The sequence below is a fragment of the Bos javanicus genome, chromosome 18 (assembly GCF_032452875.1).
Source record: "Bos javanicus breed banteng chromosome 18, ARS-OSU_banteng_1.0, whole genome shotgun sequence".
Lineage (NCBI taxonomy): Eukaryota > Metazoa > Chordata > Mammalia > Artiodactyla > Bovidae > Bos > Bos javanicus.
Genome location: NC_083885.1, coordinates 40,663,077 through 40,690,727, shown reverse-complemented (window position 1 = coordinate 40,690,727; position 27,651 = coordinate 40,663,077). Strand labels below are relative to the sequence as shown.

At 42.2% G+C, this 27,651-nt stretch overlaps 1 protein-coding gene across 2 annotated transcripts in view; it reads right to left on the bottom strand.

The window, feature by feature from the left end:
- Window positions 1-23,135, bottom strand: part of URI1 (URI1 prefoldin like chaperone) — a 75,332-nt gene extending 52,197 nt beyond the window's left edge. Inside the window, exon 1 of one of the 2 annotated variants that reach the window (XM_061387859.1) lies at window positions 23,061-23,135. In XM_061387859.1, coding sequence (XP_061243843.1) covers window positions 23,061-23,120 — 60 coding nt within the window. In that variant the 5' untranslated portion in view covers window positions 23,121-23,135. Of the gene's footprint in view, window positions 1-10,489; window positions 10,946-23,060 lie in introns of those variants that run through there. The other variant, XM_061387858.1, reaches the window with a different exon arrangement.
- Between the last annotated feature and the right edge of the window lie 4,516 nt (window positions 23,136-27,651).

Below are 27,651 nucleotides of genomic sequence, written 5' to 3'. Positions count from 1 at the left end.
ATTTAGTAAAAGAATTTACCAGTAGATTAGATCTGTAAGAACAAGATTAGTGAACAGGAATAGATATCAGAAGAAGGTATCCATAAAGTCATATAGATCAAGAGGAAGCAAGGAAATACAGAAAGGAGAGTTAAGACATATGAGACAGAGAAAATGTCTAATATGTATACTCAGAGTACAAAAAGTGAGAAGACAGTGACATAAAACCAGCAGCCAGAAGAGCAGACAAGAATTTTCTAAACTGACAAGTCATCAAATTATAGACTTAATAAACTCCATATTCAAAGCAGGCAAACCAAATCTACACATAAGGAAAAGCAAAACTACACATCATAATCAACTGCCTAAAAACCAAGATGGAAAGTCTAAAACCAGACAGAAGGAAGAAATACCCAAAATTTTCAGTGAAGGAAACAGTAACACTAATAGAAGACTGAAAGAAACCAAAGACATCAAAAAGATAATGGAATGGCATCTTCCAAGTGTTGGGGGAAAAAATCCTCTCCCAGCTCAGAACTAAATAAAAATTATAACAGAATATCAACAAGAATAATCCTAATTTGGGGAGATGAGGTGAATTTTTTAAAACATGCAAAAGTAAAATATATGACGATAGCACAAATGAGGGAGGGTTCATGAAATTAAGCCATCAAAAGATTTCTGAATAATTTCCTAAGAGGCAAAATTTCAGAAGACTTTGTGAAAATTTTCCTACTAATTTATGGTAGACTGCAATAAGAGATACTATAATTTCTAGGATAATAACTAAAATGAAAATAGAAAAAAAAAGAAAATAGAAACCATATGACTATAAAGCTAAAAGAATTTTAAATATAATTAAATATTTTAATAACAAAAAAGAAAGATATAAAGAACAATAACAAATGTAACAAGTGGAAAATCTGTGGCAAAATGAGTAAACAAACTCCAAGTGACAGATGAGAAAATTTAAAGACTAAAGATATACATGTTCACCAACTGGAAGTGCAAAAATAAAAACACAATCAGGTAACATCAGAATGCTAAAAATTAAAGACTGACAATATTAAAAAAATGCCAACATTTAACAGAAAAATCTCACATATTATTTTTCAAATAGGGTTTAATTAAGACAAGTTAGTGGGTGTCTTAAAACAGAAGGTATAGATCATATAGAAAGAACTGACAGGGAACTCCTTGGCGGTCCAGTGGTTAGGACTTGGCACTTCCACCACAGTGGCCTGGCTTCAATCTCTGGACGGGGAACTAAGATTCTGCAAGCTATGAGATGCATCCAAAAAGTAAAATAAATTTTTAAAAAAGAAAGAACTGGCCAGATTTAGTAAATCAGAAGATGGATCAGGGCAAGCTGAAAAGATTCTGGTTTGAATAATGCTGCCCAGAATCAGGATGAGTATGGTGCCTATGTACCAACATTAGGGTCAATGATAAATTAATATTAGTAAATGAGACTGAGCTGCTTGTGGGCCATCCAAGTTAAGCTGCCCAACAGTTAACAGATCCGGAAGAGGCCTGGCATACAGGAGTATTCGAGGACACGCAGAGTGAGAAAAGACAACTGTCAATAACGAGTATAGGGATTACCAACATTCAAGCATTAGATGAAGACACTAAAGAGACTTAAGTAGGCACAGAGAAAGGCAGAGCCAGAAAAAAAGAAAAGTCACAAAAGTTCCCACCGTACAGAGAATTTCAAGTTTCCCAGGAAACAATTAAAGTTTCAAATAAAGCACAGAGGTCAAGTAAGGCTAGATCTGAGAAAGGGTCCACTGAGTTTGGCAAGTGAAAAACTTTAGATAGAATAATTTCAAAGAAAAGACAGAGGCAGAAGATAGTTTATAGCAGGTTGAAAAGCAAAGAATTAGAAGGAGAACAATTATCACACTACATTAAGCTTTCTGTTAAAATGTTTGCAAACAAATTCGTAAGTCCCTTGAGGGGAAAAAAGAAACCCTGTGTATCACTGTATCTAGGACAGTGCCTGGCACATAACTCAGTTTTGTCTTTTTGTTCTTTGGGGAAAAGCACTCATTTTCTATAACTCTTTAATAGTACTCAATTCACAAACATCAGGAAACCAAACAAGGAACAATTTTTGCTGTACTGTATTAGGGTTTTTTTCTAAAGGTTTAAAACACACACACACACACACATTTAGGGTATTTAGCTTTCAAATACACAGTTGACAATTCAGAAATTTTTGTTTTCTGTCCATAATAGGAAAGAGAAGGTAAGTGACAGAGAAAGACACTTCACCATTAATAAACAGATTACAATATGAATAAAAAAGAGAGCAGCTTTCTTCACCAGCGCCGTCCAATAGAATTTTCTATTATGATGGAAATCTCCCAACTCCACACTGTCCAACGCAATAGCCAATAGCCACATGTGGCTACTGAACACTTGAAATGTAGCTTCATAACTAAAAATTTTTTTAATTTTACTTAATTTGAATTTTAAACTTAACAGTCACATGTAGTTAATGGCCATCATATTGGATAGCACAAACAGACACAGATGATGGTGAAAATATAAATGTAAAATAAGTCTTAGATTATGAGTCTTCAGGTAACAGTACCCTAGATAAACTTTTTCAAGTTTCAACAATTGGGGAAGGAGGCAAGATAGCAAAAATGGAAGACACGGAATTCGCCTCTCCTCACAAGCACGTCAAGAATACATTTACATGTGGCACAATTCTCACAAAGCACCTGCTAAACACTAGCTGCTGCTAAGTCGCTTCAGTCGTGTCTGACTGTGTGTGACCCCATAGACGGCAGCCCAAAAGGCTCCCCCGTCCCTGGGATTATTCTCCAGGCAAGAACACTGGAGTAGGTTGCCATTTCCTTCTCCAATGCATGAAAGTGAAAAGTGAAAGTGAAGTTGCTCAGTCGTGTCCGACTCTTAGCGACCCCGTGGACTGCAGCCTACCAGGCTCCTCCGTCCATGGGATTTTCCAGGCAAGAGTACTGGAGTGGGGTGCCACTGCCTTCTCCGCTAAACACTAGCAGATGACCTCAAACACATGAAAGGAAAGAAAAATCCCACGCAGCCTCATAGGATGATAAAAAGACTAAAAATACATAAAAGAAAAACTAAAATGAATAAAAATTGAAAAAATAAATAAATAGGAACTAAAGAAGAGAGAGAGGAAAGGCAGAGGAACTGCAGCCCTGGCAGAGACATGCTGAAGGCGAGGAGAAGCTCATGCTCAGAAAAGCCCATTCATGGTGGGGATGAGCTGGGGCAAAAAGGAGACTAAGTGACCAGAGAAGAAGGCAGCAAGCGGTCTACAAAGTAAGAACTGCAGGCATGGCCCATGCTACAGCCCTATACACCCTAGCCTCAGTCACGTATCTTCTGCTGCAGCCAGGGCCAGGGTGCAGGGAAGTGGGGTTTTGGAGAGTGGACCCAAAGAGGGGACAGCTGTTGGTTGTGAAGAGAGAGCCTGAAGGGACAGGAGTAAGGAGCTCCACAACCAGGAAAGTTTTCAGGAGAAATACAGGCCGCTACAGAAGCAAGGTGCCATCGACTGTGGCACGCAAAGGGCACTGAGTCCAAGACGTTGGACCACCAGAAAATTCCTGGCCCAAGGAAATATTAATCAGTGTGAGCTCCACCAGAGATCTCCATCACCCAGCTCCATCCAACTGCCTGTAGGCTCCAGTGCCGGACGCTTTATGCCAAACAACCAGCAAGACAGGAACACAGTCCCATCGATCCGCAGACAGGCTGCCTAAAGTCATACTAAGCTCCTGTGCCTGTGTGCTAAGTCACCTCAGTCGTGTTCAATTCTTGGCAACCCCATGGACCACAGCCCTCCAGGCTCCTCTGTCTATAAGACTCCCCAGGCAAGAACACTGGAATGGGTTGCCATTTCCTTCTCCAGGGTACTGAGCTCACAGACACTCCAAAACACACCACCTGATGCAGCCCTGCCTGTCCGAGAGACAAGACTCAATTCCACCCACCAAAGCACAGGCACACTACCTCCCACCGGGAAGTCGACACAGGCCCCTGGACCAACCTCACCCACCAAGGGGCAGACACCAGAAACAAGAGGAACTGCAACCCTGGAGCCTGCGAAAGAGAGACCACAAACACAGTAAGTTTAGCTTAGCCACTCAGTTGTGTCTGACTCTTTGCAACCCCACTGACTATAGCCTACCAGGCTCCTCCATCCATGGGATTTTCCAGGCAAGAGTACTGGAGTGGGTTGCCACTGCCTTCTCCAGAGAATCTTCCCAACCCAGGGATCGAACCCGGGTATCCCACATTGTAGGCAGACGCTTTACCATCTGAGCCACCAGGGAAGTCCTAACACAGTAAGTTAAGACAAAATCAGACAACACAGAAACATGCTGCAGACAAAGGAGCAAGGCAAAAATCCACAAGACCAAATAAATGAAGAGGAAATAGGCAAGGTACTTGAAAAAGAATTCAGAGTAATGTTAGTAAAGATGATCCAAGATCTTAGAAACAGAGTGGACTCATGGATCGAGAAGATACAAGAAATATTCAACAAGGACCTAGAAGAACTAAAGAACAAACAGTGATGAGCAACACAGTAACTAAAATGAAAAAATACACTAGAAGGAATCAACGGAATAACTGAGGCAGAAGGACGGATAAGTGAGTTGGAAAACAGAATGCTGCAAACAGCTGCCAAGGAGCAGAATAAAGAGAAAGACTGAAAAGAAATGAGAACGGTCTCAAAGACCTCTGGGACAACATGAAAGGCACCAACATTTGTGTTACGGGGGTCCCAGAAGAAGAGAAACAAAAACAATCTGAACAAATATTTGAAGAGATTATAGTTGGAAACTTCCCTAACATGAGAAAGGAAATAGTCACCCAAGTCCAGGAAGGTCAGAGAATCCCATACAGGATTAGCCCAAGAAGAAACACATCAAGACACATTTAATCAAACTAACAAAAACTAAATTCAAAGAAAAAATATTAAAACCAGCAAGGGAAAAGCAATAAATAACATACAAGGGAATCCCCATAAGGTTAGCAGCTGATTTTTCAACACGAACTCTGCAGGCCAGAAGTGAGTGGCAAAATATATTTAAAGTGATGAAAGGGGAAAACCTGCAGATTACCCTACCCAGCAAGGATCTCATTCACATTCAAGAGAGAAATCAAAAGCTTTGAGGAGGAGCAAAAGCTAAGAGAACTCATCACCACCAAAACAGCTTTGCGATAAACGCTAAAGGACTTTCTCTAGGTGGGAAACACATGAGAAGAAAAAGACCTACAGAAACAAACCCAAAACAATTAAGAAAATGTCAAAAGGAACATACAAATCAATAATTACCTTTTAAATATAAGTGGATTAAATGCTCCAACCAAAAGACACAGATTGGCTAAATGGATACAAAAACAAGATCCATATACACACTGTCTACAAGAGACCTACTTTAAACCCAGGGACCCATACAGACTGAAAGTGAGGGGATGGAAAAAGATATTCCATGCAAAAGGAAATCAAAAGAAAGTTGAAGTAGCAATACTCATATCCGACAAAATGACTTTAAAACAAGGACAATTACAAGAAATTGTAATTTGGACACTACATAATGATCAAGGGATTAACCCAACAAGACAATATGACAGTTGTAAATAAATATGCACTCAATGCAGGAGCACCTCAATACACAAGGCAAATGCTAACTATACCATAGAACAGGAAATCAACAGTAACACAATAATAGTGGGGGACTTTAACAGTCCACCTTACACCAAAGGATAGCTCATCCAGACAAAAAAATTAATAAGGAAACACAAGCCTTAAATAACACATTAGACCAGACAGACTTAATTGATATTTATAGGACATTCCATCCAAAAGCAGCAGCATACACGTTCTTCTTAAGTGCATAGAGAACATTCTCCACCATCTTGGGTCACAAATCAAGCCTCAGTAAATCTCAGAAAATTAAAATCATCAAAGTGAAAGTCACTCAGTTGTGTCCAACTCTTTGTAACCCCATGGACTATACAGTCCATTGAATTCTCCAGGCCAGAATACTGGAGTGGGTAGCCTTTCCTTTCTCCAGGGGACCTTCCCAACTTACAGATCGAACCCAGGTCTCCCACATTGCAGGTGGATTCTTTACCAGCTGAGCCACCAGGGAAGCCCAAGAATACTGGAGAGGGTAGCCTATCCTTTCTCCAGCGGATCTTCCCAACCCAGGAATCAAACCAAGGTCTCCTGCATCGCAGCCAGATTTTTTACCAACTGAGCTATTACAACTCAAGCCTCAGTAAATCTCAGAAAATTAAAATTATATCAAGAATCTTTTCTGACCACAACGGTATGAGATTAGAAATCAATTACATGAAGAAAAACACAGATGCATAGAGGCTGAACAACATGCTACTAAATAACTAATGGATGACTGAAAAAAATCAGAAAGAAATTTAAAAATACCTAGAAACAAGTAAATTAGTCCAGAGAGGCTCCTAAGTAGATTTCATTTTTTCCACCAAATACTTCACTGATGTTGGTAAAAACTGATTTAGCTAAACGAAAAAAAGCGGGTGGGGCGTGGAGATGATCCAAGTTCCCTCTTGTCCCTGTATCTTCTGAGAACTAACAGTAAATAAAATCTCCAAGGAAAAAGAAACGGCAACCATCTAGGATAGATATTTGAATAAACTACATCAATCCATTCCGGAAAAAGAAATACACCTGCTTAACTGGTGTTCAAACCAACAAAGAAACATTTGTTAGGCCCAGAAAGTATTTAGCAATTAAAAGATACAACATCCCAGCTTTCATTAATTAGGTAAAAAAAAAATCCTATTCAATGCACTCACTTTTAGGTAAATAAGAAATGAAATTGTGTGCTTTTAAAACATTTAGTGGTACATTGCTCAGACAGTAAAGCGTCTGCCTGCAGTGCGGGAGACCCGGGTTCGATCCCTGGGTTGGGAAGATCCCCTGGAGAAGGAAATGCCAACCCACTCCAGTATTCTTGCCTGGAAAATTCCATAGACTGAGGAGCCAGGTAGGCCACAATCCATGGGGTCGCAAAGAGTCGGACACGACTGAGCAACTTCACTCACCTATATAAAGTGTTAATATGTATATACTGGATTGGCCAAAAAGTTCATACCTGAATGAACTTTTGGCCATTCTAACACACATAAACATAATTAACCACACCACATACTGTTCTATAATTTTTAATAACTGCATAAAAGTCTCCTCATACCAATCCCCTAATGTTGAATTTTTAGCTTTTTTCATTATTATAAACAAATCTGCAGGAAACCTTTCTGTGCATGTCTTTTTGCTAGATTCTTAAAAATAAAACAAACAGAAGTTTTCACCAAAAAAAATTTTTTGAAAACGTCAGCAGTGATGCCATTAATGAGAACAATATTTAAATACTTCATCCTATCCATTTACTACTGATGTCATTCATTGAAGTTGTGGATCATCCTTGCCTCTCCTCTGTCTTTCCCCTTACGTTACTATTTTACAGTACTCAATGCTCCAAAGGACAATCAAGGAAAAAACAGAGGGAACCAAGGTAAAATGTGCTATATTCCTTACTTGAATTAAAAAGCAAAAAATCTATGAGCAACATTTAAACCATCTCTACCTAGCCAGGTAAAAGCTTGATCTTCCCAATCCAGGGATCGAACCCAGATCTCCCACATTGCAGGCAGATTCTTTACCAGCTGAGTCAAAAGGGAAGACCAGGAATACTGGAGTGGGTAGCCTAGCCCTTCTCCAGCAGATCTTCCTGATTCAGGAATTGAACTGAGACCTCCTGCACTGCAAGCAGATTCTTTACCAACTAAGCTATCAGGAAAGCCTCTTTATCTAGGAGCCATTGTTAATCAAGATTTCCAGAGAAAACAATGGCCTGAACCAAAGGTATCCACTGAATAAAAAGAGCTCATTTGTCTCAGCAGCAGCAGCAGCTAGCTACATGAGAAGACAATGGCAACCCACTCCAGTACTCTTGCCTGGAAAATCCCACGGACGGAGGAGCCTGGTAGGCTGCAGTCCACGGGGTCGCTAAGAGTCGAACACAACTGAGCGACTTCACTTTCACTTTTCACTTTCATGCATTGGAGAAGGAAATGGCAACTCACTCCAGTGTTCTTGCCTGGAGAATCCCAGGGACGGGGGAGCCTGGTGGGCTGCCGTCTATGGGGTCGCACAGAGTCAGACACGACTGAAGCAACTTAGCAGCAGCAGCTAGCTACCAAAACTGGCCGGGGCGGGGGGGAGTCATTCAAATCATTTTCTTCGTATTTTATTCTCTCTCAGAGTCCCTGTAGGGAAAAGCAAGTCCTAAAGCACATTTAATTAGATTTAACATAAAGTAATACTAACTGCTACACTGCTGTCTTTTTCTCCCTTTTTCCTTCAAACAGTGTCCCAACATTTCCTACTAGAGTTCACTGTACTCCTACAGCTGCTAGGTCCCTCACAAAAATATGACTTATTTATTAACTATTTACTAGATAAAGTTTTCCCACACTGAACTGTAATTAAAGGACAGCTAACCAACCCGTGTATTTTGTGGCCGTATGGGTCTCTCCTGTCCACTGAAGCAGACTGGTTAAAATATTTGTTGCTATTTACTCAGAGGCTTTATCATGAAGTGAGAATGATCTTACACATCCATGACAGACAAGCACATGCTTGTTTTATATGCCAAAGTAACACTGATTTACATCACTCAGTCGCGTCGGACTCTTTGCAGCCCCATGGACTGTAGCCCACCAGGCTCCTCCGTCCATAGGATTTTCCAGGCAAGAATACTGCAGTGGGTTGTCATTTCCTTCTCCTGGGGATCTTTCCCACCCAGGGAGAGAACCCTGACCTCCCACATTACAGGCACTCTTTACCATCTGAGTCACCAGGGACGTGAAAATAACATTAACACTGCACAGAAAAGTAATTTGGTAACATACTCAACTTTCTACTGAAACTGCTATTTGGGTTCCTACAGGACTGGAACTGAGAAGGGAGGTTTCAATGCAACTGGAAACCAGACCCGAAAGCTGTTCAGAGCACTCCAAACCGTATCCTTTGTATTTCAGGCTCACTAACATCAGAATAAAACTAAGGATTTCTCTTTTCAACACGCCAAGTGGGAGAAAAACCTATCAAGTCAGCAGTATGCAAACATATACTGTGAAGGAGGATAGAGTTAATTCCTCAGCAGAAAGAAAGGCAATAGGAAAACTCTTTTTCCAGGGTCTGTTTCACATTTTCTAAAATAAAAAATGTAAATAGTTTTTGCCAGAAATTGGTTTCATGAAGGACTGTCTTTTCTTTTTTCTTCTCTTGGCGGGGGGGGGGGGGGGGTAAAAAAAATTGTCTTACAATTTAAATGCAGTCAGTGAACCTGAATTTTCAAACCCCCAATTTGAAAAAAGCCAAGGAAAAACGGCTCTCAGAAAGTGAAATCCAACGCACGAAATAATCTAGAACAAACAGAATACAGAAGGAAAGGTTCCCACAATTTATCCTAGCAGGCTGTTTCCAAGTAAACCAGGATTTTTTAGGTTCTATGAAAAGTCCCTCATCCAGCTAAAGATTTGTTTACCCATGTAAGTAGTCATTTTTATACAGAAATGCTCAATAGAAAAGTTAGGGATTCCCAGTGTCTACAACTTTTGAACAACTTCCTAACCTTTATAACCACAATAATCTCAATAAGATCACAAGACATATATTAAGTAAATTAAAAGTTGCCTTTCAAAGTAAGAATCTCAAACTTTCGGAGATGGTGAGAAACAAATGATAAGGAACCCAGAGGGGTAAAAATCTCAAATTAAACTCAGATTAAAAATCTCAGATTAAAATAATACTGTATCTCTTAAATTGGTATACTTCGTATGCAATCCCATTAGGAAATACAAAACTCTCTCCTGTTTATTAGAAGATTAAAACATTTATATAATTGAAGTTAAAATTTAACAAAACACCATTCAATTTTTACATACACGAAACTAAACCTAGAAATGCACAAGAAGCGTTACCACTGCAAGAGAGTATACATTTTAGCAACGATTAGAGAAATGGCTTAAAAAATAAGGTGAACTCTTCCATTTACGAACGTGTCCTTCACCAAGAATATTCCCACGCATCGCTGTACGCATTGAGGTTTAAAACCCACTTTCATACAGAAGTTAAACAGATTATTACATCTCTTTTCCCGCAACCCTCCCCTCCCTTCGAAGGTCGAGGGGTCCCAGACAAAAGACAACAAAAGCACGTGACAAAAGTTTCTCCTAACACGCTTTCAGGCCTAGAGGCTACGCTTCTCCCTCGTTCCGGGTCCGGGGGGCCTGGGCCCAGACCAAAAGGCTGCGGCCCACTGAGGGCTGCAGGGGGTCGGCCGGGGGTCAGGCCCCAGCCACGGGGAGGGGAAACCGGGCGCCAAGGACGCGCCGGGGAGCGGGCGCCTCCCGAGACCACTGGCTTAAGCGCGGACGGAGAGCGGCCTGTTACCTTTTCCTGCTCCTCACGGAGCCGCGCCACCTCCGGGGCGCGCAGCGGAGCCGCGGCCGAGGCGTGGGGCCTGGGGTCTGGCGGGGCCTCCATGAAGGGGATGCCGGGGCCTCAGCGGGGCGAACGAGTCCTAAACAAGTGTTTATGGAAGCGGCGTGGCCGGCGGCTGCCCAGCGCCCGCGTGCTCGCCCTCATGCACTGCGCGCCCCGCGCTGAGGAGGCCGCGCCCGCCTTCTCCGCTACCGCGGCGACCGCTGCTCTCGTCCGGGCTGCCCGCGGCCGCATCTCACACGCTCATGCCGCCCGCCGCTGCAGCCGCCGCCGCCGCCGCGGGCTCGGAGCAGCAGGCCGGCCGTTGAAGGCGAGAAGCGCCGATCCGGTAGCTGGGCCGAGGGACGCGTCCTGTGGCGGCCGCGCCTCCTCCGCGCCTCCTCCGTAGGCCCCGCCCCTCGCCCCGCCCTGCGCGGCACGCTGGGAAGCGCACGCAGCCTCCGCCCTTCGTCCCGCCCCCGATGAGTCACGTGGTGCAGGAGCGGCGCAGCGGCGGCTGGCTTATTCCGAGGCTGCGCTGCCTGGAAACTTTCATTCTAGGGAGGATAGACCGTCAGTTCACGGACAGGATACCTACCTTGGCCTTGTGTCCCACATATGCACTCAGTCGTTGAGCGCTGCATTTTGCCGTAGGAGCTTAATTCGTGTACTAATACTGCTTTATAAGCATATTTAATTTAAACAAATTCAACCTTTCACTGTACCTGTTTAATGAACTAAAATATGCAATTAAATTTTGCCTGTGTATTAATTACTGCACACATAACATTTACATATATAAAGGTATTGTGATTTAATTAATATATTGCTATGTATGGGCTGTTTAAGAGACTTCAAGGATAACGTTGCCCAAACTTTTCCTCTTATTTCAAACTCCTGTGACCTCTTTCTAGTACAGCCTTTGTACACAGTAGGCACTCAGTTAATACTTAATGAATGGAATGGGCCTTGGCGTAATAATCATCTCTGCTCCAGTACTTAACAGAGAACTTCAGTTCTCACCCTGGTGTGCCTGCTTGCTAGACTTCTCTTCCCTTCTGGCCAGCTCCCCAATTCAAATAACTCTTTTTCCATTTGCTTCTAAGAAAAAAGGAAGGAAAATTGGGGCAGATGGTGAATGTTAATTGCTGTCTTTTCTTACTACATATCAAACATCCAATTCCTCTGAAGCTGGCCGTCTCCGACTGCTCTAACACCACCATCATCTGTGTATCCTCAGCTACTTTACTAGCTTCTGCTCTGGTCGCCCAGTTCTCACTTTCACCGTTTCTAATGGATGTTGGCAGCTGCCCACCCTGAAAGTGAAAGTCGCTCAGTTGTGTCCGACTCTTTGAGACCCCGTGGACTATACAGCACGTGGAATTCTCCAGGATACTGGAGTGGGTAGCATTTCCCTTCTCCAGGAGATCATCCCAACCCAAGGATCGAACTCGGGTCTCCCTCTCCCGCATTGCGGGCGGATTCTTTACCAGCTGAGCCACCAGGGAAGCCCAAGAATACTAGAGTGAGTAGCCTATCCCTTGTCCAGCAGATCCTCCCAACCCAGGAATGGAACCAGGGTGTCCTACATTGCAGGCGGATTGTTTACAAACTGAGCTATCAGGGAAGCCCCATCCTATCTCCCTTCATTCAGGTATTCAAACCTAGCCTGTTTAGCTCCTGTGCCTGTGGGAAGCTGAACCACCCCCAGCTCCAGTAGAAGGGTAAATACATTTATCTTCTAAGTATTTGGTTCTATATGCTGTCTACAAGTGACTCACTTTAGAATGAAAATCACGGAAGAGTTGAAAGTAAAATGGAAATTTGGAGACACTAAGAAAAGCCAGAGGCATGCATGCCACAAGCATAAACACATGCAGAATCAGCAAGAAGGCATCCAACTGCAAGCCAAGGAGAGAGGCCTCAGAGTTAGCCAACCCCCTTCACACCTTGATGTTGGAATACCATCCTCTATAACTGTGAGAAAATACATTTCTGCTATGTAGATCATCAGTCTATGGTATATTGTTATGGTAGCCCTAGCAAACTAATATATCAATAACCTAACTGTACTTTAAGGAACTAGAAAGAGAAAAACAAGATCCAAAGCTAGCAGAAGAAAGAAATAACAAAGAGACAAACAGAAAATAGAAAAACAACAGAGAATACCAGTGAAACCAAAATTGGCTCTTGGAAAGATTAATAAAACTGACAACCTAAATTAAGAAAAAGAGAGAAGACTCCTACTAAAATCAGAAATTAAAATGGGACAAAATTACAACTTTACAAAAAGAAACAAAGAACATTAGAACACTATGAACAACTGTAGAAACCAGATGAAAGGGACAAATTCCTAGAAAAAAACAAAAACTAATAAAACTGACTCAAGAAGAAACAGAAAACAATGAAAGCCTGTTAACAGCTAAGGAGAATAAATCAATAATCAAAATCTTCCCAACAGAGAAAAATCCAGATGGCTTCAAAGGTGAATTTTAAACATTTAAAGAAAAAATAGCACCAATTCTTCTCAAACACTCATAAAAAAGTAAGAAAGAGGGAACACTTTTGAGGTCAGCAAGACCAAGACACTGAAAGAAAGAAAACTAAAGACCAATGGCCCTTATTACTATAAATGCAGAATCTCTCAATAAATACTAACACACTGAATCCTGAATTTATGACCATAATAAAAGGATTGTACACCAGCATCAGGTGGAATTTATCCCAGGAACCCAAAGGTAGTTCATCATATGAAAATCAATCAAAATGATATACCACATTAATAGAATGAAAGGGGAAAAATTGCATGGTAATCTCAGTTGATGCAGAAAAAACCATTTGACAAAAATCCAACATCCTTATAAAAACACTCAATGAACTAGGAAGAGAAAGAAACTTCCTCAACCTTATAAAGGCCATATATGAAAAGCCTATGTCTAACATACCCAAAGGGGAAAGACTGAATGTTTTTCCTCTGAGATCCGGAACAAGATAAGTATGTCTGCTTTTATTCAACATAGTACTGGAATTTCTAGTCAAAGAAATTGGACAAGATAAGGAAATAAAACAATGCCAAAGGGAGAGAGGTGTAAAATTATATCTATTGGTAGATGATATGATCTTATATGTAGAAAATTGTAAAGAATCCAGAAGAAAAAAAGCATGTTAAAGTAATAAAAAAGTTGCAGGACACAGAATCAACAGACAAAAATCAGTTAAACTTATATACACTAGCAGAGAACAATCTGAAAAGGAAATTAAGGAAACAATTCCATATACACTAGCATAAAAAAGAATAAAATACTTAGTGATGAGTATAAGGAAGCACAAGAATTCTGAACCAAAAACTATAAAACATTATTGAAAGAAATTAAATGAAACACAAATAAATGGAAAAACTCTGTGTTCATGGATTGTAAGACTGAAGTTAAATTGAGATACTATAGTTAAGATGAAAACTGTTGTGAACTGAATGTCTCCCAAAATCTATATGTTGAAGCCCTGACCTTCAATGTACTGTATTTGGAGATAGGTCCTTTATGGAAGTATTTAGGGTTAAATGAGGTCAGAAGGGTGAGGTCCTGATCCAATAGGATCAGTGTCTTTCATAAAAGAGAGAGCTCACTCTTTTCATACACATACATTGAGGACAGGCCATGTGGGACATAGTGAGAAGGCAGCCATCTTCAAGACAAAAGGAGAGTTCTCCCTGAAAACTGACTTTGCTGTCACCTTGATAAAGGACGTCTACTCTCCTGAACTGAGACAATAAATTTCTCTTGTAGCAACCCAATCAGATAAATACAAATTTTCTCCTTGAAATAACTGACAGATTCAAAGCAATCCTTATGAAATCCCAATGACATTTTTTGCAGAAGTACGAAAGTTCAGCCTAGTTCATATGGAATTGCAAGGACTCTCAATAGTCAAAACAAACTTGCAAAAAATAAAGTCAGCGAAAATCTCATACTTCCTGAGTTGAAAACTTACGAAAAAGTTGTTGTTGTTCAGTCACTCAGTCTTGTCCTATTCCTTGTGACCCCATGGACTGCAACACGCCTGGCTTCCCTGTCCTTCATTATCTCCCATGGTTTACTCAAATTCATGTCCATTGAATAGGTGATGCTATTCAACCATCTCATCCTCTGTCACCCCCTTCTCCTCCTGCCTTCAATCTTTCCCAGCATCACAATCTTTTCCAATGAGTCAGATCTTGGCATCAGATGGCCAGAGTATTGGAGCTTCGGCTTCAGTCCTTCTAATAATATTCAGGATTGATATCCTTTAGGATTGACTGGTTTGATCTCCTTGCAGTTCAAGGGATTCTCAAGAGTCTTCTCCAACACCACAGTTCGAAAGCATCAATTCTCCAGTGCTCAGTCTACTCTATAGTCCAGCTCTCACATCCATACACGACTATGGGAAAAACAAGAGCTTTGACTATATGGACCTTTGTTGGCAAAGTAGTTTCTCTGCTTTTCAATATGCTGTCTAGGTTTGTCATAGCTTTTCTTCCAAGGTGCAAGCATCTTTTAATTTCATGGCCGCAACCACCATCTGCAGTGATTTTAGAGCCCAAGAAAATAAAGTCTGTCACTGTTTCCATTGTTTCCCCATCTGTTTGCCATGAAGTGATGGGACTAGATGCCATGATCTTAGTTTTTTAAATGTTGAGTTTTAAGCCAGCTTTTTCACTCTCCTCTTTCACCCTCATCAAGAGGCTCTTTAGTTCATCTTTGCTTTCTGCCATAATGGTGGTGTCATTTGCATATCTGAGGTTATTGATATTTCTCCTGCTGCTGCTGCTGCTGCTGCTGCTGCTAAGTCGCTTCAGTCGTGTCTGACTCTGTGCGACCCCATAGACGGCAGCTCACTAGGCTCCTCTGTACCTGGGATTCTCCAGGCAAGAATACTGGAGTGGGTTGCCATTTCCTTCTCCAATGCATGAAAGTGAAAAGGGAAAGTGAAGTTGCTCAGTTGTACCCGACTCTTAGCGACCCCATGGACTGCAGCCTGCCAGGCTCCCCGTCCATGGGATTTTCCAGGCAAGAGTACTGGAGTGGGTTGCCATTGCCTTAATTCCAGCTCCTGCTTCATCCAGTCCAGCATTTTTCATGAGGTACTCCAAATATAAGTTAAGTAAGCAGGGTGACAATATACAGCCTTGACAAAGTCCTTTCCCAATTTGGAGCCAGTCCATTGTTTCATTTCTAGTTCTAACTGTTGCTTCTTGACCTGCGTAGTTTTCTCAGGAGACAGGTAAGGTGGTCTGCTATTCCAATCTCTCGAAGAATTTTCCACAGTTTGCTATGATCTATACAGCCAAAGGCTTTAGCATAGTCAGTGAAGCAAAAGTAGATGTTTTTTTGGAATTCCCTTGCTTTTTCTATGGTCCTATAGATTTGGCAATTTGATCTCTATTTCCTCTGCCTTTTCTAAATCTAACTTGTACAACCAGAAATTGTTGGTTCACGTACTACTGAAGCCTAGCTTGAAGGATTTTGAGCATTCCCTTGCTAGCATGTGAGATGAATGCAATTGTGTAGTAGTCTGAACATTCTTTGACATTGCCCTGCTTTAGGATTGGAATGAAACCTGACCTTTTCCAGTCCTGTAGCTAAAAAGCTACTGTAATCAAAACACCATGTGATTAGCAATGTAAACACGTAGACCAATGTAATTAAATAAAAAATCTCAAAAATAAACTCACCCATATATGGTAAATTGATTTTTGACAAAGCTTCCAAAATCATTCAGTGAGGAAAGGACAGTGTCTTCAACAAGTTATCCCAGGACAACTGGATCCTATATGGAAAAGAATGAAGCTGGACCCTTAACTTATACCATATACAAAAATTATTTCAAAATGAGTTTAAGACTTAAACATAAGACCTAAAACTATAAAATTCTTAGAAGAGATCATGGGGGCAAATCTTAATGATCTTGGAATTGGTAGTTTCTTAAATATTACATCAAAAGCATAGGCAATAAAAGAAAATATAGGTAAATTTGACTTCATCAAAATTTAAAAATTTATGCATCAAAAGATACTATCAAGAGAGTGAAAAGACAACAAAGGGAAGAAATATTTATAGATCATGACTTAAAGGATAACAACAAAACCAGTTTGAAAATGAGCAAAGGACTTGAATAAACATTTCTCCAGAGAAGTTGTACAAATGGCCAATAAGCATTGAAAAAGTTGCTCAGTGACCCTAATCATTAAGAGAAATGCAAATCAAAACCACTATGAAATACAACTTCATCGCCACTATTATAAAAAAAATTTATATTACTATAAAAAACAGAAGGGAAGGAAGGTAAGAAAGAAGAAAAGAAGGGAAAATAAGTGTTGGCAAGGATGTAGAGTAATTGGAGCCCTCTTTTGTTGATGGTAGGAATTTAAAATGTTACAGCTTCTGTGGAAAAGTATAGCAGTACCACAAAAAGTTAAACATAAAATTACCATATAACTCAGCAAGTCTACTGCCAGACATATGTCCCCCAAAGAACTGAAAACAGAAACCCCAACAAATCCTTGTGCAATTCTGTTCATAGTAGCATTACCCACAGTAGCCAAAAGATAAAAATATTCATAATTCCATTAGTGATGAATGAATAAATAAAATGTGGTGTATATATATATATATATATATATAGTGTATGTGTATATATGTATATGAATGCTACTCAGCCTTAAGGAGGAACTTCTGATACATGCTACAACATTAATGAACCTTAAAAGTATTGTAAGATGAATATAAAATTATGAAAACTGAAATATGAAATTATAGACAAGTGAAATATGCCAGACCCGATAGTTCAGATAGTATATTATTTCCCTTATATGAAATGTCTAAAATAAAATAGGTAAATCAATAGAGATAGAAAGTAGATTGGCGGTTACTAAGGGCTGGAGGGGAAGGAGAGATAGGAGTTATTGCTTAATGGCTATAGAGTTTCTGTTTCAGTTGAGTTCAGTTCAGTCGCTCAGTCGTGTCCGACTCTTTGCGACCCCATGAACCGCAGCATGCCAGGCCTCCCTGTCCATCACCAACTCCCGGAGTCCACCCAAACCCATGTCCATCAAGTCAATGATGCCATCCAACCATCTCGTCCTCTGTCATCCCCTTCTCCTACTGCCTTCCATCTTTCCCAGCATCAGAGTCTTTTCCAAGGAGTCAATTCTTCACATCAGGTGGCCAAAGTATTGGAGTTTCAGCTTCAGCATCACTCCTTCCAATGAATATACAGGACTGATTTCCTTTCGGTTGACTGGTTTGATCTCCTTGCAGTCCAAGGGACTCTCAGAGTCTTCTCCAACACCATAGTTCAAAAGCATCAATTCTTCAGTGCTCAGCTTTCTTTATAGTCCAACTCTCACATCCATACATAACTACTGGAAAAACTATAGCTTTGACTAGACAGACATTTGTCAGCAAAGTAATGTCTCTGCTTTTTAATACACCGTCTAGGTTGGTCATAGCTTTTCTTCCAAAGAACAAGCGTCTTTTAATTTCATGGCTGCAGTCACCATCTGCAGTGATTTTGGAGCCCCAAAAAATAAAGTCTCTCAGTGTTTCCATCATTTCCCCATCTATTTGCCATGAAGGGATGGAATGTGATGCCATGATCTTAGTTTTTTGAATGCTGAGTTTTAAGTCAACTTTTGCACTCGCCTCTTTCACTTTCATCAAGAGGTTCTTTACTTCCTCTTCACTTTCTGCCATAAGAGTAGTGTCATCTGTGTAGCTGAGGTTTTTTTATATTTCTCCTAGCAATCTTAATTCCAGCATCTAGAATCAAAATTCTGTGCTTCATACAGCCCAGCATTTCACACGATGTACTCTGCATAGAAGTTAAATAAGCAGGGTGACAATATATATCCTTGACGTACTCCTTTCCCAATTTAGAACCAGCCCATTGTCCCATGTTCAGTTCTAACTGTTGCTTCTTGACCTGCATACAGATTTCTCAGGAGGCAGGTAAGATGGTCTGGTATTCTCATCTCTTGAAGAATTTTCCAGTTTTGTGATCCACACAGTCAAAGGCTTTGGCATAATCAATAGAGCAGAAGTAGATGTTTTTCTGGAACTCTCTTGCTTTTTCTATGATCCAACAGATGTTGGCAATTTGAAATGTAAAATACAAAACTATAAAACTTCTAGAAGGAAATATAAGAGAAAATCTTCATGACCTTGCGTTTGGCAAAATAGATAAATTGAAAACATTTGCTCTGCAAAATATATTGCTAAAAGAATGTGAAAAATAACCCACAGATTGGGAGAAAATATTTTCAAATAACATACCTGATAAAGGACTCGTATGCAGAAAAAGAAAGAACTCAAAGTTTAACAGAGAATACAGACAACCCAATTTTTTTAAAAAAAAGTCAAAAGATATGAATAGACACTTCATCAAAGAAGATACGTAGATATCAAATAAGCATGTAAAAAATGTTCAGCATCATTTATCATAGGTAAATGCAAATTAAAATAACAATGAGTTACTGTTACACATCTACTAGAACTGCTACAATCCAGCAAACAGATGATGCCAATTTCTGACTAGTATATGGAGCAACAGGAACTCTCTTCCATTACATAGGAATATAAAATGGTAACAGCCAGTTTGGAAGACAGTTTTTTGATTTTGCACAAGGTAACTTAGACTTACCGTGTGTGTGTGTGTGTGTGTGTGTGTGTGTGTGTGTTAGTTAATCTCTCAGTGGTGTCTGACTCTTTGAGACCCCATGGACTGTAGCCTGCTAGGCTCCTCTGTCCATGGAATTCTCCAGGAAGGAATACTGGAGTGGGTAGCCATTCCCTTTTCTAGGGAATCTTCCCAGCCCAGAGATTGAACCGGGGCTCCTATATTGCAGTCAGATTCTTTACGATCTGAGCCCCTAGGGAAGCCCCTCTACCCAGCAATTGCTTTCCCAGGCATTACCCAACTGATCTGAAAATTTATGTCATCACAGAAACCTGCATGCAAATATTTATTGCAACAAAACAATAAATATTTGCATGGGTTTAGTTAACATAATATTGTGCAAATTCAGAGCTGCCTGTTTTGGATTTATTACTTCCTGTCTTGGAGCTTCACTTTTCCCCAACAAGGGGAGTGATCTGGAGATTTCTGAGTGCTTTTTACCGTGGCATTGGAGGACTCAGGAGTCTATAGATGTCCCTCCTCTATTGAGGCCTGCTGCTGCTGCTGCTGCTGCTAAGTCGCTTCAGTTGTGTCCGACTCTGTGCGACCCCGTAGATGGCAGCCTACCAGGCTCCCCCATCCTTGGGATTCCCCAGGGAAGAACGCTAGAGTGGGTTGCCATTTCCTTCTCCAATGCATGAAAGTGAAAAGTGAAAGTGAAGTCGCTCAGTCATGTCTGACTCTCCGCGATTCCATGGACTGCAGCCTACCAGGCTCCTCTGTTCATGGGAGTTTCCAGGCAAGAGTACTGAAGTGGGTTGCCATTGCCTTCTCCGATTGAGGCCTAAATATACCTTAACCTGGCTTCACACCTAGGGTTGCCAGATTTAGCAAATAAAAACATGGAAACATGGTTAAATTTGAATTTCAGATAAACAATATATAATTTTTAGTATGTCTATATAATAATTGGAGCATCTCATGCATGCATGTAATATTTGGATCATACTTAAAAATCTTCATTGTTTATCTGAAATTCAAATTACCTTGTCCTCCTGTATTTTATCTAGCAACCTTATTCACACTCCTACCCCTGGGACCTTCCCTGCTTCCCTTGCATATCCATTCTCCTTTGCTGCTTTAAAAATAAACATCTCATGCATCAAGGACTAAAGCACTGATTTTAAAGTTCCTGTTGCTTAAATGGATCACTTTTATCTACCAGGAACTGAAGATGGAAACCAGTGACAAGGACAAAAGGAGTTGTGTAAGGGAAAGAGGGGGAATGAGGGGCAATGCGTGGAATTAACCCAGCTCAAGCCTTAGGGTTGGTTTACAGTAGTGCTTCTCAACCCTGACTACATGTTGGGGCTCAGAAGAATATTAAAGCTTGGATCTAGCCTGGATGTTGGGAATTTTTTAAGCTCTTCTGAAAAGTCTTCTTAATAGTGAAGGGTGCTATTTTCTTGGTGCCGACAAACCACCCAAACTTAATGGCACAAATCACGGTTCTGGAGGTTGACAGGGAGTCCTCAGAATCTCATGCAATTGCAGTCATCTTGAAAACCTCTTCATGGACAACTCTAGACTTGAGGTTAGCTGTCGCCTGAGACCTCAGAAGAGTGGTCAGCCAGAACACGTATATGTGAGCTCTTCTGTCGCCTAGATTTCCTTACAGCATGGTGGCTGGGTACCAAGGGAGAGCCAACTGGAAGCAGTACCACCTTTTCTAATCTAGCCTTAGTAGTCACATAGCATCACTTCACCCACGTTTTATTCATCACAAGCAAGTCACTAAAGCCAGCCCATATTCAAGAGATGGGGGAATTAGAGTCTATTTTTTGGTGGGATAAATGTCAAAGAATTTGTGGTCATAAGGTAAAATCACCCAATGTAACATTTGAAAAAGCTGTCTTGAATTCATTTCCTTTTCTACATTCCACCAGCCCAAACTCCTTTCACTACTCACTTAGGAAAGTCCCATAACCTTGAGAAGGCCAGTGTCTCCCCACTTCCCATTTCCGCCCTAGTCTGCCCTCCACACTGCAACTGGAGTCTTGAAGTCTTGAACTCAGCATCTTTCATGGCTTTTTACTGCCCAGAGCAGAATCCAAGGCCTCAGCAGGCGTGCAAAGATGTGTACAGAACACCCTTTGTGTCTCTTGCCTACTTCATGTCCAGCTCCCAGGCAGAGCCCATGCTCTCCTGAGCTGTGCCTCTGATCATCCCCAGGCTGACAGGCCTGCCTTTCTGCTGCAGGAACAGCCCCCCTCACCCCACCCCAGCCTCTACCTCTTGCTTCTTCAGGACTTTCTTCAGATCCTACCTCTAGGAAGCCTTTTCTGAGCATCCTAAGTACCTTGTACTTCCTTTTACTACCTGCATGTCCTTCCACACATTTTCTCTTAACTTTGTACTGAAGTGTAACACACATACAGAAATGTGCACAGATCCTGTGCCGAGCTAGATGAATTTTCACCAAGTGAGCACACCTGCATAACCAGCTTCCAAAGCAAGAAACAGAACATTCTTGGACCCACTGAAGCCTTCCAAGGCCTTTTCTGTTCACTGTCTCCCACCCCGCTCCCTCCTCACTCAGCCCCCATAACTGCCACCCCTGCTTCTACCCTTTAGATTAGCGTCACCTGTTTTCACACTTCATACAAATGGACTCATGCTGTATGTGCTCTCAATTCACACAGTATTTTAATCAGAGTATGTGATTAAAATCACAGTATTTTAATAACTAAATAATTCTCAGGCCCAGTGGAAAATGAAAGTGCAGGACCCCTTGTTCAAAATTGTTGAGAATTTCAAGATGGTGAGAACAGAGCATAAACCAAGTGTGAGGCCCTTCTGAACTCCTGTGTACCTGCCTCTGTTGCATGCCTGTACAGCCAACCTGTACAATCACCTGTCTGCCTGTGTGTCTCCTCCTTGGGAGCAGGGTGGTATTGGCTTCTGTTTGCTGAATATGAAGGAGATAAGGTCCCTTCAGACTGGTTCCCAGGTAACTCATGGGACCCTCACATAGGCCCTGAAGCCTGGAAGGAGGGTAACCATTCTAAGCATCACACCCACTTTACAAATGCAGAGTCCAGACTAAAGATGCCACATGATGAAACCAAGCCCCACAGTGGGTGAGCGCTGGGCTGAGCCTCATGCTCAAGCCCTCTGGCTCCAAAGCCCCTTTCTTGCCATTAAGCCACACCAAGCTCTGGGCTCAGGAGGAAGCAGGTACTGCCCACAGGTACGTACAATTCAAGTGGAAACAAAAACAGGACTTATACACAGGAATAATTATTTACCAAAAATTTATTCTTTAAGTATGCCTTGTAGCTACAAGAACTGGAGGTAGCCTCTCTCTCTGTCTCTCTGAGCAAGAGGACTCCATTGGAGAGGGCTTGGGTGAGGCCAGGAACTTGAGGACAGACTGTGTGGGAACTCTGAAGACTGAGGAAGGGGAACACAGCCTGGCTTCAAGCACCCTGCATTCTCAGGGCCTGCATTGTTCTGCACAGTCTCAGAACAGAGTCTGATTAGGGACAGGTGCCCAACCCCTGGCTGTCCTAAGGTTGGTGGAGGAAGGGCCTGGCCCTTTTAGTCCCCACAGTGGGAGGTAAGAAATTCACCAGAAGGAAATAAAGGTCCACAGAATGGAAGGCTGGTGACTGTAAAATGGCAAAAATCCCCAGCAGCATACATAGCTAGTACGGGAAACAATGTTAAGGAGCTCCTGACCTTGAAAATCGCTATGCCTTTGATTGTGGAGCAGCTAATAAGCCATTACAGAAGATGAGTCTTCAAGACCCCAAACTCTGGTGGAAGCAGGACTATGGTAAAGCCCATATGCTAACAGAGAAAAAGCTACAGCAGGGGCAAGACTCACCTCACCACTGTGCCAGCTGCCACTCTCTCCTGAGCGCGACGTGCTTGGAAGGAAGGCCATGCTAACAACAGGGGTGATCTCCAGAGAGCCTGGAAAAGAGCCGGAGGGTCAGTTGGAAGGAATCTGGAAAGAGCATCTACCTATGACACAGACAGAGGCCTAGAGTCTGGCAGGCACGAAGATTCCAATTCTCTGTGTGGCAGGGGCACAACACCAGGCCTCAAAGGACACAGCTGGGATAGAATACATGCCTAACTTCTCCCTGCTTTGGCTCCAGTCCCAGCTCACAGGACTGTCTGCTGAGAAGTAGATGATGAGGGTCCTCTGAGTTTGTGAAGGAGAGCCACCTCTTGCCCCCTGAACAGAGCAAAAATTGCCCTATCTTCTCCTTCTCCCCAGTGCCGGTAGGCTACTATTACTGGCCCAACCAGGGTACAATTCCAAGGTGGTGCAATGGTAAAGAATCCACCCACCAATGCAGTTTCAATCCCTGTGTCGGGAAGAGCCCTGGGGTAGAAAATGGCAACCTGCTTCAGCATTTTTGCCTGGAAAATTCCATGGAGAGAGGAGCCTGGTGGGCTACAGTCCATGGGATCACAGAGAGTCTGGCATGATTGACTAAATGAGTACACACACACACACAACCAGGGAACACATTTGTGAAAGTTTGGAAATGCTTAATTCCACTCATATAAGCACTTCCTGGTCTAGGTCTGGGTAGAACAGAGCCACAGAACAGGGATGGGAGCCAGGTGCTTCTTATCCATGTGTCAGTTAGCTATTGCTGGGTAACACACCACCCCAAAGCTTGATGGCTCCAAAGCCTAAGAAGGTCTCTTCTTCCTGAGTTTGTGTGTGAGCTGGGGATCTGCTTTAGGCTGTGCTTGGCTGGAGCACCTCGGCTGAGTCAGCTCTGTTCCACTTGTGTCTGTCTCACATCTTCCTCCTTGGACCAGCCAACTTTGCCCTTCTCTTAAGAGAAAGCAGAGACACGCCGCACACAGGGTCTCTTGAGGCTTAGGCTGGCACACCAGCACATTAGCCTCATTCTGTTGGCCCACAGAGATATCATGACCTGCCCGGGTCAGAGTGAGAAGACACTGCAGTTACTTGGCAAAGAGTGTGGATGTGAAGAGAGGCAGCAAACAAGGCTATGAGTGCAACTCCCACCTGAGCATGAGTGGAGCAGGAGGGCAGAGACTCAGAAGTCACCTGGATTAAAAGGGGCTGCAAAGGCAAGCAGGGGCCCTTGCAAGGCAAGGGCAGGGGCTGCAGGGCAAGAGGCCGCCAAGTCGGCTGGCTGAAAGTGGCCTGAAGCAAGCTGGGGCTGAGGCTGGACCCAATCACCTTCTCCTTGTGCCCAGAAAGGGCTTGAGACAGGTGCCCAGACCCATAAAGGACCCCTCCAGGGCAGAACTATCCCATAAGTCCAGAGCAATTGTAGATGTTATCTGTTTTTATTTAAAATGGTGTTTTCTGAGCCTTATTCATTTATATTCCAATTTGATCATTTTTTGCCATATGTGCTTGCCACTTGTACTAATATTTACTTGATATTTCTATTTAAATCATCTCATTTTTAATGTAAAGGTTTAATTTAGCAACAATATCCATGAAATCATGAACCTATGTGCTAGTTATATTTTTATCTAATACCACAGTAAAATAAACATGTAACCTCTAGGATTAAAAAAAAGTATTCATGCTGTACAATAAAGAAAATAAGTCATAGACTTATTTTTATAGATATCAAAAACAGTCAAAACTAATGAGATCCTTTTATATCCAGGGTAAAGTTCAAAAGAGTCATCTTCATGAGAGACACACAATTCAGGAGTGGATACCTGGGGTGGGGGTAGGGATGGAAAGGCGTGAGGACACAGGAGCTTCTAGAACAGCCGTGTGTTTTCTCAGAAGCATATATTAGAAGTGGGGTTTTTAGATATTCTATGTTTAAAAAGAAAGAGCAAAAGAAAAAAAAAGGAAGGAAACATTATTGTTGAAATACTAGTTATTAAGCAAAACAAAACCAAAAACTGCCTACCAGTGACACGCCCAAAACGGTCTCTCTTGCTGTGCTTTGAAAAGCTTTAGGTGGAGGTCAGGCCAGCCTGTGCAGACACTTTTCCAGGTGCAGAGTGACTTTGGCAGAACCGCTGTATTTTCTACACTGAGACTCCCTGTGCTGAGCAGGGTGAAGAGCAGGAATGAGGCACACACAGAGCTGGCCTGAGACAGCAAGAGGCAGGCAGTAACATGGAAGACGCAGCATCAAGGCACCAGGTCAGAGCTGTGGGCAGCCCCTGGGAGCCATATCACCTGCTGGGTCACCAAAGGAGACCGTTTATTGACCAGATCTGTCTCCTGTGTCTGGAAGGATTGAAGATCCCTGGGCCTCAAGCAGGTGTTGACATCCTGCAGGAAAACACCTGTAGTTAGCAATACCCTAATTCGTAGGCCAGGCATAGTTCTTTCTGGGGCTCTGCTTCCTCTGGCTGGGTCTCTCATGGTCAGTACTGTACTTAATAGAGCTGCAATTGGGCGGTTGTCACAAGAACCCTAGGCTCTCATTAGCATTCTGTCAGCTCTGGTCAGCTCCTCCTAGAAACCCACTCCATAATAGACAGAGGATCTAAGAATGAACCACAGCAGTAGATGTTAGTGTCTGATGGCCTTTAGTTCTGGTGGGACTGGGAGGTTGCTGAGAAGGAAGCTTGGCCCAAAGGGTGCTTTATTTTCCAGAGAAATAAGGCTCTCCAAATATGCCATTTGGAAGGCATGTGTGTGCTTGTGTACATGTTTCATCTGAAATGTTTTATCCAAAGCAACTTAGGCTTATTTAAGGCTCTGACAGTAAAAGGCACATACTGATGCCAGCGTTTACTAAAGAATGACTATATGAGTGGAAGCTTGTATTACCTTCAACCCCAAAGGGTACCCATATTCCACTCTAAGATCAGATCACTCTAAGTGATGCCTTGGGATCTATTCCTTACTAGCTTGGGACCTTGGGAAAGTTTCTAAACCTCTTCTGAGCCTCAGTTTTCCAATACGGAAAATGGGGTGATAGTCATTGTACTCACCTTATACAGCTATTGTGAGGATTAAATGAGATGATGCATGCGAAGAACTTAGGACAGTCCTTGGCACAGCAGAATTTTTCATGATTCAGTATGTGGATGGCGCTGCTCAAACTGCTGCTGCTGCTATTGACGGTAATGAAGTTAACGTTGATGAATATGTAAGTTGTTTCTAATTCTTTGCTTCATTCATCTCTTTTTTCATTGAGCAGCATTCTCAAATATTTTAGCCTCAGATCCTTTGCATGCTTAAAAATTATTGACAAGAGTTTCCTGTTCAAGACGGCAGAGTCGAAGGACATGTGCCCATCTCCTCCTGTGAAAAGCACCAAAATTGCAACTAGCTGTTGAACAACCATTAACAGGAAGATGCTGGAACCCACCAAAAAAAGATACCCCATGTCCAAAGACAAAGAAGAAGCTGCAGCAAGGTGATAAGAGGGGCATAATCGATAAAATCAAATCCCATACCCACCAGGTGGGTGACCCACAGACTGGAGAACAATAATACCAAAGAAGTTTTCCCACTGTTGTGAAGGTTCTAAACCCCATGTCTGGCTTCTTAGCCTGGAATCCAACAAAAGGACTGGGAATCCCCGGGGAATCTGGCCTTAAAGGCCAGCAGGACTTGATTATGGGACTTCCAGAGGATTGGGGGAAACAGAGACTCCAGTCTCAGAGGGCACAAACAAAATTTTGCATGCACCAAGATCCAGAAAGGAGCAGTGTCCCCATAGGAGCCTGAACCAAAACTCCCTGCTGGTGTTGGAGGGCCTGCTGTGACAGTGTGGGTCAACAGGGGCTCACCACAGGGACCAGGGCACTGGAAGATCCCCCTTGGCATATATCCTCTTGGAGTTTGCCATTAACCATAGAGCCTGTAGACCCCAGGGCTGGGTTGCCTCAGGCTAAACAACTACCAGGGAGAGAGTGCAACCACACCAATCAGCAGATAATTAGATTAAAGTTTTACTGAGCAAGACCTTGCCCATCAGAGCAAGACCCAGTTTTTCCAGTCCCTCCCATCAAGAAGCTTACATAATCCTCTTAGCCTCACCCATTAGAGGGCAGACAGAAGAAGCAAGAAGCACAGTCTCACAGCAGCTAAAACAAAAACCATATTACAGAAAGTTAATCATGATGATAAAGCAGAAAGTTATGTCCCAGATGAAGGGACAAGATAAAATCCCAGAAAAACAACTAAATAAAGTGGAGATAGGCAACCCTCCAAAAAAAGAACTCAGAAAAATGATAGTGAAGACAATCCAGGATCTCAGGAAAAAATGGAGGTAAAGATTGAGAAGATGCAAGAAATGTTTACCAAAGACCTAGAAAAACTAAAGAATAAATGAACAGAGATGAATAATACACTAGAGGAAATCAATAGCAGAATAACTGAGGCAGAAGAATGGATAAATTCTGACCTGGAGAACAGAATGGTGGAAATCACTGCCACAGAACAGAATATAGAAAAAAGAATGAAAAGAAATGAAGACAGCCTAAAAGACCTC